The sequence below is a fragment of the Myxocyprinus asiaticus genome, chromosome 50 (assembly GCF_019703515.2).
Source record: "Myxocyprinus asiaticus isolate MX2 ecotype Aquarium Trade chromosome 50, UBuf_Myxa_2, whole genome shotgun sequence".
NCBI lineage: Eukaryota > Metazoa > Chordata > Actinopteri > Cypriniformes > Catostomidae > Myxocyprinus > Myxocyprinus asiaticus.
The window spans coordinates 25513975-25531786 of NC_059393.1; the positions used below are offsets into that span (position 1 = coordinate 25513975).

At 41.6% G+C, this 17812-nt stretch overlaps 1 protein-coding gene across 3 annotated transcripts in view; it reads right to left on the reverse strand.

Moving 5' to 3' along the window:
- Positions 1-17510, reverse strand: part of LOC127439129 (gastrula zinc finger protein XlCGF26.1-like) — a 37303-nt gene extending 19793 nt beyond the window's left edge. Inside the window, exons 1-2 of one of the 3 annotated variants that reach the window (XM_051695215.1) lie at positions 17289-17510; positions 14304-14624 (exon numbers count right to left, since the gene is read on the reverse strand). In XM_051695215.1, the coding sequence (XP_051551175.1) occupies positions 14304-14496 (193 nt within the window). In that variant the 5' untranslated portion in view covers positions 14497-14624; positions 17289-17510. Of the gene's footprint in view, positions 1-12974; positions 13172-14303; positions 14625-17288 lie in introns of those variants that run through there. The other 2 variants (XM_051695216.1, XM_051695218.1) reach the window with 2 other exon arrangements.
- Between the last annotated feature and the right edge of the window lie 302 nt (positions 17511-17812).

The following is a 17812-nucleotide window of genomic DNA, read 5'->3' on the forward strand; positions in this document are numbered from 1 at the left end:
CAAACAAACTTCTTTCACGTTGTCATTATGGGGTATTGTTTGTATAATTTTGAGGAAAATAATGAATTTAATGATGTGACCATCATGTTTTTCAGCATCATTAATTCATCCATTACAGGAGGATTAAATGCTTCGCGAGTCGATTTGTTTGAATCTTTAAAGAAGAATTGGTCCTTTCGTTGGTGGACAGGAAAACAATATACAGAGTGATTTACAAACGCTTTGCGAACTGGTTCGAACAAGTCACTAAAAAGAATCAGTCCAGAAGAATAATTGTTTGCAAATCCAATTATTCAAGCTGCTCTCTTTCTCCTTTTGTCTTACACTTAAGGGATTTTAAAGACGGTGTTCAGTGGGGGGTCTGGGTAGCTCAGCGAGTATTGACACTGACTATCACCCCTGGAGTCACAAGTTCGAATCTAGGGTGTGCTGAGTGACTCCAGCCAGGTCTCTTAAGCAACCAGATTGGCCCGGTTGCTAGGGAGGGTAGAATCACATGGTGTAACCTCCTCGTGGTCGCCATTAGTGGTTCTCGCTCTCAATGGGACGCGTGGTAATTTGTGCGTGGATCGCGGAGAATAGCATGAGCCTCCACATGCTGAGAATCTCCGCGGTGTCATGCACAGCGAGCCACGTGATAAGATGCGCGGCCACCATGAGGACCTAGAAAGCAGTGGGAATTGGGCATACCAGATTGGGGAGAAAATGAGATAAAAATTGTAAAAATTCCAAATAAAAAAAGACAGTGTTCAGTGTCCTTATCTCTCATTATAGTCCCATCTAAACGCTCAGGCGTGTGAAACTCGTTGATTCACGCGGCCACAAAGTGCAGTTCATACTACATGTCTACGGTATTGAAAATTCCCCACCTCCGGTGATGATGTAATGTGTTATGCCGTCCCCTTGTTCAGCCACCTGTAGCCTTTCTAGTTCTTCTGTTATTTGAGTTTGTTTGTTCATGCAGTTTATTATATCTATTGTTTTTTCTAAGACCAATCTGTTCATCTCGAGGCACTATGTGCATGTTTTATGTGCATTGTTTATCCTTGTGCCGTTAGAAGTATTTGTATTTCCATACGATGTAATTTTTCTTATCAGTGTTGTAGCTTCACTGGACTTTATAAGTAGTTTGAATTTGAATGTCATTTATTTATATTTCTAGTATTTCTTTAGAAATTTACTGCATTATTTCATTGTGTTTTTGATGTATTTTGCATGATGCTGTTTGAATTTATTGTGTTTATTATTTTCTATTGACTGTAGTAGATACCAACATATTCATGGCTTCTCTGTGATACTGCTGATCAGGCAAATAAATGTACACTGAGATCAAAGGATTTGGATTTATTGTGTTTTAACAGACACACCATCCTGGTAACATCAATCCAAAACCAACTCCAAATTAGCAAGATTTTACACTGGTCCTTCGAGCCGGAAAGGCTACTATGATGATAAAGAGGACAACTGTGGGAAATCTAAATGGATATCAAGGATCTTGACTCCGTCAAATACCTCCTCTATTCATAACCAAGGCCAATTGCCCCCTGGAGTAGAAAATCACAGCCAGACATCACAGGGAGCCTCCCAATCTAAGCCTCAAGTGGAGGTGAAGGTTCTTGCTTTTGATGTAAAACAAATAAAGGAAATATTGTCTCACTTGGGCCAGATGATGAAAAACATGCAGATGAGAAGTTACTCTTTTTCTATCAGCTCTGAAACAAGTTCCAATGAGGCATCCCCTGTTCCTAATCAAAATAATCAACAGGATGATGGAATTAGTAGAGCTTCTCTCGTGCTTGAGTTGGGTGAATGTCTGAGACAAAACCAGGCAAAGCTGGGTAGTATTCTCCCCGCTTCACCACCCAGGGTCAGCAGACAAAGTAATCTTCCTCCTCCACCTCAGTCTATGTTACCCATACCCTTAACACAAGCTGGGAGAGAATCATTGGAGATGCATTCCTCACACCCCCCTGATGCCTGTTTATCAACTGAGCCTTTAGCTGCTGTTCCCGTTAGCATTAGGCCACAGCCTTTACTGAATCCCCCTGTAATAAGTATGGACCAAACAAAGCATGGCAATGGTAGACAACATCTATCAAATCCAGCCTTTTACTCCAATGATCAGCAAGCATTACATTGTGGGCCCTTGTATTCCAATCAAATGCAGGGAAATGCATTTTTTCTTCCATGGATGCCCCCTAGCTATCCGCCATATTTTTAAGGTGGCGGATTAAGACCTCAATGTTCCATCAAGTTCGCTTGTTGCCCCCGACAGGACTTTGTTAAACTTCTTGTGGCAAAATATGAGAAAAAAGTGCCCCAGCTGAGGTTTTTGAATGGCAGGTCTTTCAAAAACCTTTGGCACTAGGTCAAGTCCTTGCTGTGCCACTTACGCAATACAGAAACATGTTCAGAACCTATCTGCTGTGTATCCTGATATCCAATCTTCAGAACCTCTTTACTTTTATGTGGATAACTGATTGCAGAGTTTACCTTCCATTGGTCAAGCCAAGGTGATAACAAAATTGCATTCTACCCTGATTGAAGGGGGCTTTGAGATTTGACAAAGGGCCAGTAATCAAGCCTTGCTCATCAATATGATCTTCTTGGTTTCATCATTTCATTTACCACACGTGCTAAAATTCTTCTCCAGCAGCTGTGGAAGAAACCTGCCTGGGGATGGGATGAATAATTTGCATAGGAAAAAGAGCTACCAGATCTATTTAAGATCCAAGTTCTTCAGTAGTATAGGTCGATGGGAACAGTTGAAGAGTCTGTTACAAGAGAACTTCATGTGTTTTGTGATTCATCTGAAAAGGCATATGGATCTTCGCATAAAAAAAGGACATGAAGTTCTTGTTTCCCTCATTATGGCCATTCTAGTGTTGCACCAAAGACGACGATCTCCATTCCTCATCTGGAATTGTGCACTGCTTTATCTGAGTCCCTGCTAGCTAATCTTCTGCAGAAAGAGTTCTCTTTATGCATTCATGAAGCCACACTCTGGACAGATTCCACTACGGTGCTGACCAGGATTCACTCTGATTCTTGCCGGTACAAGGTGTTTGTTGCCAATCGCATCACATAGTTCCTGGAGTATACCAGGCCTGAGCAGTGGATATATGTCGACACTGAACATAACCCAGCAGATAGCATTACCAGAGGAAAAAGACTGGGAGAGTTGTCTACCACTAGTCGCTCGTTTCAAGGGCCCCTTTTCCTTTACTCATCTCCTCAACAATGGCCAAATTTCCAGGTTCAACTTCTGATGAGGTGGCAGTAGAATTGAGAAAGTATTTGTTCTGTGGACATGCCCATGTCAGTGGGAGCCCTCCAAAGTATGATCCCCCTGAATTCAGCACCTGGTCAGAACTAGTTGAAACAACTGCTGAGAAACTTACCTCTGATTCAACATTCAGGAATACTCCCAGCAGAACTCAAGCAGAGCTACAACTTCTCCGTCAGGCACAAGAGGAAGACTTTCCAGAGGATTACAAGCTCCTCAGAAGTGGTCAGGATGAGATAGTCGTTTAGCTGAATTGATACCTGTATATGACCCTGTTACAAATATTATTCGAGTGGGAGGTTGTCTCCGTCATAGTAAGGATCTGGAGCCAGATGCTATGCACCCAACTGTTTTGGACTTTAAGGACCCAATCACCAAGCTTTTGATTGCTGACATAGATTCATCTTTGTGCCACCCTGGACCACGAAGAGTTTTAGCTTAGCTCCGGTGGAGTTTCTGGGTTTGGCGTGGATATTAGGCAGTGAAGAGTGTCCAGCAATCATGTCTTGAATGTCGTAAGTGGAAAGGTGCTCCCTCAGTTCCTAGAATCCCATCTCAAAACTCCACCTTTATAAACCTCCCTTCTGGGCAACAGGAATGGATTGCTTTGGCCCTTTCAGTATCAGTGTAGGCCGCAGGCAGGAGAAGAGGCCTACACTTTAAATGTCCATTTGGAGCTCCTTTGTGGTCTGGATACTGATAGTTTCCTTCTGGCCCTCCGATGATCTGTAGTTCGCAGAGGTCTTCCTTATGAGCTCATATCTGATCAGGGGACTAACTTTCATGGAGGAGAAAGAGAGCTTAGAGAAGTCTTCAATCAACTATGTCCTACCCTTCAAAGGATGCTTGCCCGACAGCAGATTAGATTCACATTTAATCCACTATACTCACCTCATTTCTGAGGTACCTGGGAGAGAGAAGTGAGATCCGTTAAAAAACTGTTTTACGAGTAACATTGGGTACACAAGTAGTTACGGAAGAGGTCCTACATACTGTGCTTGTTGAAGTGGAGGAGATACTGAACTCTAAACCTCTTGGCTATGCATCATCAGATATTTCTGAGACTGATTTGATCACTCCAAAAATCCTTTTGATGGGGCGAAGAGATGCCTCTCTTCCTCAGGTGATGTATGACGACTTAGAACTTCTTACACGCAGGAAGTAGAGGCATAGTAGGAGTTATTGCAGATAGGTTCTGGTCGAGCTTTATCAAGGACTATCTTCCTAGTCTTCAAAGCCATCAGAAGTGGAGACAGGATGGGAAGCCAGTTTCACCCACTGCCATTGTTATGGTAGTTGACACCCAACTCCCTCGTGGGTTTTGGCATATGGGGACTTTTATTAAATCTTACCTAGTTCTGATGGTAGGATTAGAGTTGCTGAGATTCTTATTGATAGGAAACCTTTAATTCGCCCAGTCAGTCGTCTTGTGGCTCTGCCTGCCTTTTCAGAGGAACATAATGTGTAGAATTCTCAAGTGGAAATATGTTAACACGTTTAGGGGCAGTTGATGATGTAATGTGTTATGCCCTCCCCTTGTGCGCCACCTGTAGCCAATTAGTAATTTAACCTCCATGTTGCAGCTTATTGTATGTTTGCTGTGACTTGCTGATGGCTACTCTCCTCTTCTTGACATTGTAAGTGTATTCCTTTCTAATTCTTCTGTTATTGAGTTTATGTTTGTTCATGCAGTTTATTATAGCTATTGTTTTTTCTAAGACTAATCTGTTCAGATGGTATCCTGAGGCACTATTTGCATGTCTTATGTGCATTGTTTACCCTTGTGCCATTAGAAGTATTTGTATTTCCATACAATGTAATTTTCCTTATTAGGGTTATAGCTTCATTGGACTTTATAATTAGTTTGAATTTGAATGTCATTTGTTTAGATTTCTAGTATTTCTTTAGAAAGTTTACTACATTATTTGTACAATTAATGAAAGCATTTAGACTTAAAGGATTCTCATGAAGCTGTTGAAGTTTCTCACAGTGACCTTCAATAAAAGCAGCCATGCAGCTGTGGCAGTACCATGGTAAAGGGATGGTAATATTATGGTATTTTGATAGAAACCATAGTAATAACATGATAGGTATCTTAAGTATCTCAGTACTCTGTGTGATTTTTATATCAGCATTCTCTGGTTTTGATCAATTAAATAAATTACTAGACCAAAAAAAAATAAATAAAAAAAAATTCACATATATATATACTGTATATATATATATATATATATATATATATATATATATATATATATATATATATATATATATATATGTATATAATCAATTACCAGAATGAAAACAAAACATGAAATTAAATCAAATTATTAAATAAAAAAATAAAAACACATTGTTAGGCCTATGTTGCCTAATTATTGCCTATTATTTTCTATTATTGCACTTCTTTTAATTAACCTTGCCCTATAATTCTGTGAACGAAAAATTACATTCTTAGAATGATCTACACTTTTTTTTTAATCAAAAGTAGATAAGACATTCAAAACTATGTCTAATGCAGAGTTCACTTTTAGAAATACTAGCTTTTGAATTTTTGTAAGATTTTAAATCTACCTCTGTGTTTGTGTCTGGGTGGCAGAGGATGAATCTTAGTTGCCTCCGCATCTGAGACCATCAATCCGCGCATCTTATCATGTGGCTTGTTGAGCGCGTTACCGTGGAGAGTGGAGGCTTCACACTATTCTCCGTGGCATCCACGCACAACTCACCACATGTCCCACCGAGAGTGAGAACCACATTATAGTGATCACAAGGAGGTTACCCCATGTGACTCTACCCTCCCTAGCAACCGGACCAATCTGGTTGCTTAGGAGACCTGGCTGGAGTCACTTAGCATGCCCTGGATTTGAACTCATGACTCCAGGGGTGGCAGTCAGCGTTTTTACTCGCTGAGCTACCCAGGCCCCCCAAGTGCCGCTAGATTAAAATTTTTGCATTCTTTCTGGTTATATCAGAAATTCCATCTTTACTTCATGCCAATAGTGTTTAACACTGCTTTAGACATTGTGAATTATTGCATTAAGGGCTTGTAGAGGGGTTCGAGTAAGAAGGACACGGGAGCCGGTTTCACAGTCCACGTGAGTCAACTTTTAATGCAATTGTTTTTCAGCTTCACAACAGAGTATAGGCTTATCAGCGTCACAACAAAGTATTGGCTTTTCAGCATCACAACAAAGTACTGTACAGAATACACACTGCATCTCTGGTCTCTCTCTGCCGGTCTGTTGCTCCGGCAGCCTTTTAAAGCCCGTCTCTGTTGTCACTGAAAGGAGACACAGGTGTTTAATGTTAACAATCACCAGGTGATGGCCCTTACCGCTTCCTCTCTCCCCAGTGACAGACACACGACCACGTCCTGCTCCACATAACCTTGCTGCCCGACTCAGGCCCAGGCACAGGCCCCATCCAGCCTGCTAACCCCCCCACCCCCCAATTCCTGGAGAGGAAATCAGCCACAACCATCTGCGGCCCCAGCCTGTGGACGACCTTAAATTTGAGGGACTGAAGTGTCAGATACCAACGAGTGATCCGCACGTTGGTAACCTTCATGCAGTGGAGCCACTGAAGCAGGGCATGATCCGAGCAGAGGATGAAGGCCCACCCCAGCAGGTAATAGTAGAGGGTTAGGACCGGCCACTTGATGGCAAGGCACTCTTTCTCAATCATGCTGTACTTGGTCTCCCTCAAAGAGAGCTTGCGACTAATGTACAGCACGGGCCGCTCCTCCACCTCCTGCGAGAGCATGGCCCCAAACCCCCTCTCTGATGCATCTTTGTGCAAAATGAAGGGGAGAGAGAAGTTAGGAGCATGTAGAAGCGGTCCACCATAGAGTGCAGATTTTACTCTCGTAAAAGCCTGTTTGCACGCCTTCGTCCACTGGACCGGATCTGAGCTTGGAGCAAATTTTGTTGTGACAACTGATGCAGAGTGTGTAGATTTGCTTGAAGATCAAGGACATATTGAATTTCATTTTTGCTTTGGGAAGGCCCTTTCTCCCACACCTCCGGTATTACGTCAAGCACCCTGTGGGGCCGGCATCCATACAGAAGCTCGAAGGGGGAAAACCCTGTGGAAGCTTGTGGGACCTCCCTGACTGCAAATAATAGGGGTTGAAGTCATTTGTCCCAGTTTCTAGCATCTTTGTGTACAAACTTGCAAATCATGTTTTTCAGGGTTCGATTAAATCATTCCACCAGCCCGTCAGTTTGCAGGTGATAAACGCTAGTGTGAATCGATTTAATCCCCAGCAATTAATAAAGTTCGCGTAGTGTATGTGACATAAACGTTGTGCCTTGGTCAGTGAGGATTTCTTATGGAATCCCCACCCGGGAGATAATTTTGAAGAGTGCCTCCGCAACACTGCATGCTGAGATGTTGCAACGGCCCCGGCTCCAACTCCCCAGCCATCGCGTCACACATCACACACCGAGATTTTGGTTTACAGGATCCATCCACACACAACGCTTTTAATAACCTTTTAAATCCCAGCCAATTTGTTCCCAGAATCAGTGGATGGGTGAGGCGGGAATTAACCGTGGCCTCCACTCTGTTTTACCCCCGAAATTGAATGATGGTAGTCACTACCGGATATTTGTGAATATCCTCATGCACACACCTCACCATCACCTTGTGGTTTGTACCCAAAGCCCCATCATGAACCAAACCATGGTGAATCGAGGTTTGATTGCAACCAGAATCCACCAGGGCTTGGTATGTACGCCCCTTAATTTATACCAGTTTCCTGTATGTCCCTGCTCGATCGGGGGCAGTCCGTGGCAGGTCGGAACCACTCCACATCTCCACCTCCATTGCTGGATGCTAGTCGTGGACATGTCTCAGCCCCCCGCCACTCCGACAGACCAGCCCAGGCTTCCCAGCTGCACCCCTAGCGGCGGAGACATCAACCTGGGAAGGATGACGGAGAGGGTCAGGGGAGGGGGCCGGCGCATAGTACAGCCCGTGAAGGCGGGCTGCCGGTTTGGGTGAAACCACTCCTCATTTCTGGGGAGTGGGTATGGGGCGAGAGGGAGGAGAGGGAGGGACAAAAGGAGTAGGAGAACAAGAGGGAGAGAGAGAGAGTGATCTAGACTGCTGCTTGCCGGCTTCCGGGAAGGCTGCCATGTGGGCTTCGGCCAGCTGTACAGCGTCATCCACCAACGTGGGGCTATGGCACTGGACCCATTTCATGGTTCCTCGGGGCAGGCAAACGTTTCACCATCAGATCGATAACATCCTCCAAGCCACGCCTTTCCTCGGCCAACACCCATCTTCGGCAGGCATCACGGAGCTGCTGGGCAAACCTGAACTGGCGGATGGCGTCGCTCAAGGTGAGGGAGCAGAATCACTGATGGTGTTGTTCGGGGCTATGGCCAACCTTTTGCAGGACAGCGATCTTCAGCTTGATGTAGTCCAGGGAGTCCTCAGCTGGTAGTTGCTGCGCTGGTTCGCGGCCAGCTGGATCGTCCTGGGGACCCATCTTGGTGAGCAGGAGGTGCGGCTTCATTGCTGCCTCCGTGTTCCCAATGGAAGATCCACCTTGAGCTAGCTAGCTCCGTAAGGCCTGCCGATCCTTGGCCTGGGCTTGGAAGAGCTCCTGAAAGTGGCGTTTCTGCTCAAGGAGAGCTTGCTTGTGAGTCTCTTGGATGCTGATCAGGGCACGGATGACTTCGTCCAGCGGTGAATTGTCCATAGCGGCCCGTCTTCTTCCTTAATCCCGGGTTTCAGCACCAGTGTAGAGGGGTTTGAGTAGGAAGGACACAGGAGCCGGTTTCACAGTCCACGTCAGTCAACATTTAATGCAACTGTTTTCAGCTTCACAACAAAGTATTGGCTTTTCAGTGTCACAACAAAGTATTGGCTTTTCAGCATCACAACAAAGTACTGTACAGAACACACATTGCGTCTCTGGTCTCTCTCTGTCAGTCTGTTGCTATGGCTGCCTTTTAAAGCCCGTCTCCATCATCACTGAAACGAGACAGGAGTTTAATGTTAACAATCACCAGGTGATGGCCCTTACCGCTTCCCCAGTGACAGACACACGAACACGTCCCGCTCCACAGGGCTGTTAACAGGTGTTGTGCTCGTGATGGAGCATTAGTGGAGTGCTCTTGGAGCGAGAGAAAACAATGATGCTCCAATTTTTTAAAAACCCGCTCCTCGCTCCAGGCAAAATTATGCCGCTCCGCTCACATACTCTGACCACTTTACTTAGCAAGGGAGTCATTATACTGATTAATAAACATCTACAATTCAAATGTCTCAAACAGACTAAAGATAAATTAGGAAGAGTCATTATTGTTTTAGCAGAAATTCAGGGGCAAAGGTTGATTTGGCTAATATTTACGCACCTAGCGCTGATGGTCAGGGCTTTTTTATAGATCTTGAAGGGATGTTGCAAGCTGTTGACACCCCTCATGATATAATATTAGGAGTACACTTTAATCTTTTGATGGACTCAGTCCTTGATCATAGTGAAGCAAAAGTGTGTAAGCCCCCTAGAGCAGCATTGACGCTTAACAGGATGTGTAAAAATCTTGGTCTTAACAGACATTTGGAAACTTTTGAACCCATCTGGTAGGGACTATACATTTTTTCATCAGTCCATAAGATTTATTCTAGAATAGATTTTTTTTTTTTATATCTAAGTCCCTCATTTCATCTGCTGTTGACTGCTCAATTGGAAACATATTAGTCTCAGATCACCCCCTGGTGAGTTTAGGGGTGTTGCCATATACGGAGAAAACAAAATCATATAGTTGGTGCTTTAATGTATCCCTTTTGCAAAATCCTGAATTTCAACAAATGTTAAAGACCGAAATCAATGTTTATATGGAGACCAACTGGTCCTCAGTATCCTCTGTGGGCATGGCTTGGGAGGCATTTAAGGTGGTTCTTAGGGGTCGGATCACACAGTATGCCTCATTCATCAAAAAATCCAAAGCACAAGAACTCGTGGAGTTGGAAGGAAATATTAAAAGTGCTGAGGCAGAGCTGAAGCGCCGAATGTCGTCTGATGGCCTCAGAGAATTGACACGATTGAAATACAGATAACATTATTTTGTCGCGGAAGGTTGAGTTTTGGTTATTCAGGGCAAGACAGTCATACTTTGAGTCAGGGGACAAAGCAGGAATACTTCTACGGCACCCCTATAGGCAAGGCTCCTGGACCAGATGGCTTTGCCACTGAATTTTTTAGATCTTATGCTACAGAACTGGCTCCACTTTGGTTAGAAGTTTATACGGAATCATTAAGAATGGAAAGCTTCCGCCAACCATGACACAAGCCCGGATCAGTCAGATTCTTAAAAAGGACAAAGATCCAAGCGAGTGTAAGTGTTATCGTCCAATTTCTCTGATCCAGCTAGACGTAAAAATACTGTCAAAAATTTTTTTGGGCTAACCGATTAAGTTATGACACCTCTTATACATATAGATCAGGTGGGGTTTATTCAGGGCCATAGCTCTTCTGATAACATTAGGCATTTCATCAATATTATGTGGTCAGTGGTCGAATAATCAGATTCCGGTCGCTGCCATCTCACTTGATGCTGAAAAGGCGTTTGATATGGTAGAATGGGATTATCTTTTTAAGATTTTGGAAATATATGGGATCGGGAACACTTTTATTGGATGGATTAAGTTACTTCATAGACACCCGGTAGTGGCGGTACAAACAAATGGACTAATTTCAGATTATTTTACTCTGTATAGGGGCATCCGTCACCCCTGGAACCATAAGCAGCTGCGATAAGGAAGGAAGATGATTTTCCAGGAGTGGTGCCGGGAGGTATGGCGCATAAGCTTTTGCTTTACGCAGATTATATATTATTATTCATCTCCGACCCCACTAGATCTATGCCTTGCCTCCACAGAATTATTAATTCCTTTTCTAAGTTCTCAGGATACAGAATCAATTGGTCTAATGGCACTTTTACACTGCATGTTACGGTTCGACTCGGCTCACTTTACTTTTCTGAGCTTGCTTTTCCACTGCAGTTTAGTGCAGCCTCAAAGTGGGTGGGATTATAGGCTGATCGTCATAGCTGCACCGCCTCTACTGCCGTGACATTATCTTATTATTGCTGTTGCAATCTTTAAAACTAGCGGGTTGATGTCCCGTGTCGCAAATCCAGTGACACTGGTAGTGACGATTTTCTCTGACCAATCAGTGATCTGCAGGGTTTTGATGTCACATTTAGTATCGGCTCTGCTCGCTTGGAACCTCGACCAAGGTAGTACTAAAAAAAGTACCAGGTACTATCCACAGGGGAAAACCCCAAAAAAGCGAGCAGAGTTGAGTCGAGCCGTACCGTGCAGTGGAAAAGCCCCATAAATCCGTAGCTTTGGCTCTGACAGCATATTGCCCAGCGACAGCTTTTCAGCCGGTCGTCTTCCGGTGGCCCAAACATGGCATTAAGTATATGGGCATTTTATTCCAAGCAAATTTGTGTGATTTAGATTTTGACCCCTTTATAAAAGGTTTTCGAGCGATGTGGGCAGGTGGGCTTCATTACATTTATCTATGATTGGTAAGGTTAATGTTATTAAAATGAACTGTATTCCAAAATTCAACTACCTGCTACAATCTCTTCCTGTAGATGTCTCCCTCTCTTATTTCAAGCAATTTGATAGCATAGCGAAGTCCTTCATTTGGAATGGTAAGCGTCCCAGATTACATTTCAATAAGTTACATAGGCCAAAGCTGGGCTAGGCCTACCCAAGATTTTGTTTTATTATTATGCATTCAGTCTCAGACATTTGGCTCATTGGTCACATCCACCTGAGAGCGCCCCTCCCTGGTGTTCTATTGAACAGGAAGTTCTTGCCCCTATTTCGCCACGGCAAAGCTTTTCTATCAAACTAACTGGAGAAGTTAAGTTACACCCCTTTATCTCGCATTTGACCACGGTACGGACAAAAGTGTCCAGAGTGTTTAATTCGGACATTTATTTAAATGTTGCCGCATATGGCTGAACCCAAAATTATGTAGTCCCCTTTCTGGTGGTCAGAGTGGATTGTGAGGGGGGTTGCTACACTCAGTGACCTTCTATGAGAGTAGAGTGTTGAGATCCTTTGAAAATTTGGTTCAACATTTTGGGATTCCCAGATCTCAGTTTTTTAGATATTTACAGTTGCGCCACCTGCTCTGTACTATTTTTGGGAGTAGCATACACCCCCCTAAAGTGGCAGACACTCTGGGAGTGGTGATTACAGCTTTTGGAAAAGGTCATGAGGCATCAGTGTATTACTCCCTGCTAATTCAGAGTCTGGGGGACGGAGCTTTAACTTCTATCAAGAGATTATGGGAGAAAGATTTTAACTTGGTATTGGAGGAGGGAGTGTGAGCTAGGATTATAAAAAACAAAGTCTGTATCTAGAGATGCAAGGGTGCGCCTTATGCAATTCAAGATTTTACATAGATTCTATTTTACCCCCTCTATATTGTATAGGCTCGGCCTTAAAGACACACCCACCTGCTGGCGATGCCAATCGGAGGATGGAGGCATGGCCCATGTTTTTTGGTGGTGTGCTAAGATCCGGGAATTTTGGTTTAAAGTTCAGAGTTTTGTGGGGCACTCGGATTTCGTTTTGCCCCAGACTCTGTGTTTTGGGCGATGGGACGGTCTTCTATATAGGAGATAAATACATAAAAAAATTGGGTCCTGACCAGTGTTATGACAGGCAGGCAGATTGTTTTAAGGGGATGGAAGTCAGCTGGAGCGCCCTCAATTCGGAAGTGGTGCCAGGAGATGGGGAGTGTTGCAGCTTTTGAGGAGGTGTCCTGTAGAAGGCTGGGGATCTGGGATTCATTTGATGGGAAATGGGGCAGTTATTTGATGTTTTTGGGGGACTCTCAGGGAGGAACTGTGGAGAGAGAGGCATAGTTTTAGATGTGTATGATTATATACACTACCGTTCAAAAGTTTGGGGTCACTTGCCTGAAATGATTCTCATTATCTTAAAAACCTTCTGATCTGAAGGCGTATGCTTAAATGTTTGAAATTAGTTTTGTAGACAAAAATATAATTGTGCCACCATATTATTTTAATTACAAAACTAACATTTTATTTAAATTTTTTTAAATGGATGACTTGGATTGAATAATTAAGAAAAGCAGCCACTAAGTGCCCAGCACGTAGATTGGAACTCCTTCAATACTGTTTAAAAAGCAACCCAGCAACAAATTTATTTTTTGTGTGTGTACTTATGTGAAACCACAGGGATGTTCGTTGGGGGTCGGGTGGTTGATTGGGAAGGGGGAGGGGTAGTAGTGGGAGTTAAATGTTGATTCAATGTATATATGTTTTGTTTTTCTTTGTCAGCTCTATGAATCAATAAAATGTTTATCTTAAAAAGAGGTTTGACTTCCTCCATGGTGCTTAAAATTAGAAAATTCTCAGTGCTATTCAAATTGATTGCATATATTTTATCATCTGCACTGTGATATCGAGGGAAGCCCGGTGTCTCACTTGCATAATTAATCCGTTCTGTTGTACTATAGGTTGACACGCACGTGCTCCAGGAACACAGTAGAACGAAGCACAGCAGATCACTTCACGTGCACAAGTGATTTTGTGATGGCTCACGCGAAAACCAGGCTTTAATCGTGCAAAGGCGCCTTTCAGATGAGAAGTATATTTAGCACGTGTAAAGTCCTGAATGCAGGATGAATACCATTTAATCAACTCAACACCTGGGCAGTTGATCTGAAAGCGGCTGAAGCCTGGTTTTCCCATGAGCATGGTGCGAGCCATCACAGTACCACTGGCGCATGTGAAGTGATCTGTTCCGGAGTTCCGAACAGAAAACTTTCGGGGCTAGACCAAAATCATTCGGGGCCTAGCGACACCTCTGTATTGAGATCAAAGGATTTGAATTTATTGTGTATTAATGGACACACCATCCTGGTAACATCAATCCAAAACCAACTCCAAATTAGGAAGATTTTTACACACAGTGCAAACTAATTAATGAAGAATTGAGAATGGACACCAACCTCTTTGTTCCTCAGTATCTTCATGTTTTATTCTGCAGGCTTCTAAATCACTCATGTTCTCACTCTCCTCTTTCACAAACTCTTTCATTGCAGATTTCAGTTGTTCCTGTTTGTTTAGGATCAAGAATGGACACCAAACTCTTTGTTCCTCTGTATCTTCATGTTTTATTCTGCAGGCTTCTGGATCACTCATGTTCTCACTCTCTTCTTTCACAAATTCTTTCACTGCAGATCTTCTCTTGTAAGCTGATGGGGATATTCACAGCATTTATCAGTGGATTACTGTGGGAGGAGCTTCACTGATGGTGTGAATTGTGATCGCTGTGTGGGAGGAGCAGATCTGCTGAAATCAAAAGTGTTACACAAAAACTTACAGAATGTATGTTTCGTGTTACGTGTTTTAGTGTTCATGTTAAATTCATATTTAATTTTATTTTCTTACATTTATTAAACAAATGAATTGCATTTATTAAAGAAAAGTGACTTGGTCTAGTATGATTCTTTCTGCACTTGTTTCTTTCTGTACTATTTCAGCTACTTTTGGAACTTGGGAGTGCAATACTGCAGATTTTGTCATCTACTGTATGACAAATTACTTTTGATGTTCCTCATTTGTAAGTCGCTTTTGATAACTGCATCTGCTAAATGACTAAATGTAAATGGATGACTATCAACAGCCTTGACCCATTATATAAATTCCAGTTGGGGTACTAACTCTTGACTTTTAACCCTTTACTGGCACCACCATTAAAGCTATGCATTTTATGAATCTGAGTGAACACACATTTGTACACAATATATTCAACATTTAAATAAACTAGGGCTGTCAAACGATGGCTTGTGGCCATCCATCTTCCTCTTGATCACATTCCAGAGGTTTTGAATGGGGTTCAGGTCTAGAGATTGGGTTGCCCATGACAGGGTCTTGATTCCGTGTTCCTCCATCCACACCTTGATTGACCTGGCTGTGTGGCATGGAGCATTGGATGGAGGACCACCGGATCAAGACCCTGTCATGGCCAGCCCAATCTCTATACCTGAACCCATCCGAGAATGTTGAATATGATATTAAAAATACAAATATTTTAAAATATCTAAAAATCCTTAAAACAAGATACATTTACTTGAGAAGCAACATATAAGATATTTAGACTTGCTTTAAGAGAATTTATCTTAAATAAAAGTGTATTTTGTATATAAGTGTATTTTTTCACTTGGTTATACTTCTGCGAGTGCAGTAAAGACAAAATATACTTATATTCAAGATCTATTGTCTAAAAGCTTCTCAGGTGAATGCATCTTTTTTTAAAGGATTTTTAGATATTTTAAAATATTTGTATTTTTAATATCATATTCAACATTCTCAGATAACAATTTTATCTTCTGCAGTAAATTAAATTAGTTTTAGATATTTATATTGGAAAATAAGCCAAAACTAAAACAAATCAAAAATGTATTTTGTTGCCGTGTATAATGGGGCGAAGACTCTCTCATCTTTCTGTTCACTTCTGACCATCTTTAACTCACAAAAAAACAAACTCTCTCTTATTAATAAATCTGCGTTTTGCCAATTTTCTTCATGATAAGAAATGCACAGTGACACATATATTATGATTCAATAAGTCGTGAGTCATCACGTTATAATCTAGCTGCATTAAGCGTGTGTGCTCGAGAACGAGTGTCCCGTGACAGAGTGAGCATCAGTCGGGTGTTCGCACAACTCATAGAAGAGGCGCTGACCGCACAGAGAAATTACAGTTTCGAGTTTGTAGTTATTTACATGATCTGCTTCCGTATTATTTGAACTTTAATAAAGCTATAATGCATTCAATATAACTGCATTTAAGATGTAACACCTGGGTGTTTCCTTTAAAGAGCTCCAGCTCCACTTATTCCACATCGAGAGTGCTTCTGTATTTACTTATTTGGTAATTTTGTATAATTCGCTCATACTTTATGATCTACAACAGCTGAAGCTGTTTGGAAAGTTTAGAGTCATCTGGACTGTGATCTGTGTAATTCTTCTCTCACGCGTCATCATTAGAGTTTAATGTGATCTCATGTTATCTTAAATGAGATCAAACAACTATTCAACAATTTTTTATTGTCGACGTTGTCGACAACGTTGACTAATCGTTTCAGCCCTAAAGTCCATTGCTCTTTGAAAGGATGTACATGCATTATTATACTATTATATTATCATTATATCAGTGGCATAAAATGGTCTATAAATGACAATAATATAGTTTATCGCAGTTATTTCTGGGACAATATATCATCCAACAAAAGTAGTTATCATGACAGGACTAACTGGCAGTTTAGAATACTGTATAAAGCGCATAAATTAGCAAACAAATGGCCCTTTTCACACAGCCTATATATCTATTTATGATATTTTTATATTCAGCTGCCCCTCATAATCATATGGATAAAGATGAAAAAAATACCAAAATGAGAAGTAACTCAATTAATAATGGTATAATAATAATAATCTGTCTGCACGAAAAAAATTCCCACTATTTCAGTTTTTATTTCTAATTTCTAATTTGAGTGTTTGTGATCACTTTTCATAGACTAGTGAAAAACATTTGCTGTAAGATTTATATCTGCTAGATGTCAAAAGTTACAGTTTGCATAAGTCTATATTGACACACCAATCTAATGTGCTTTATGTGTCAATACACAGAAGATATTAATAAATTACCATGATGAATTAGGTGAAAACAGCGAATTATTGTCATGAAGAGACTTTTCAGCATATTTGTTAAAAGTGATGGGCCTGTATTTAAATATTCACATAAAAGTATAAAATTGCAAATTAATTCAAGTTGTAAAACATCTTTACACAGATCGCACACGTACATCTCCCAGACGTCTATTTTACGTTGTTTGCTCATCTGCAATACATCTATTAGACATTCAGCAGATGGTGCAGTGAGATAAAGAGAGAAACACAGAGAGGACATATTTTTGTCTGACACTTACTGGATTTTGAAGAGGGTCGGTCAGTGTCTTTATCTCTCATTTATAGTCCCGTCTAAAATAGCTCCGGTATGATGATGAAGCAGTTGAAATTGACGCAATCATAAAAGTGCAGTTCAAACTATATGCGCTCCGAACAAACCAGTTTATAATAATGATATTAAACGAGAACAACATGAAAGCACTTGTCAATAGACTAAAACATCACTCTTCTTCTGGTGGTTTCATGGCCACTCTCTCCTTGTAAGCATTAACGCCACCTATTGCAGGGGAGAAGACCGGAAACAATGAACGTCATTTTTTTAATTGTTATAAAAGAAATGTAACAACTCTAAATTAAATCATGTAAAAGCAGCTATACATTTTGGGTGTTTTTTTTTTTATTATTATTTATTTATTTTTTTGGGGGGGGTATTTAGACCTTATTATTATTTTTAATGTGCTATTTTTTTGTTTTGTTTTTGCCTATATGACCTTGAAATTTGACATTTTTTTAATTAATATTTTCTCAAATACAGAACCAATCC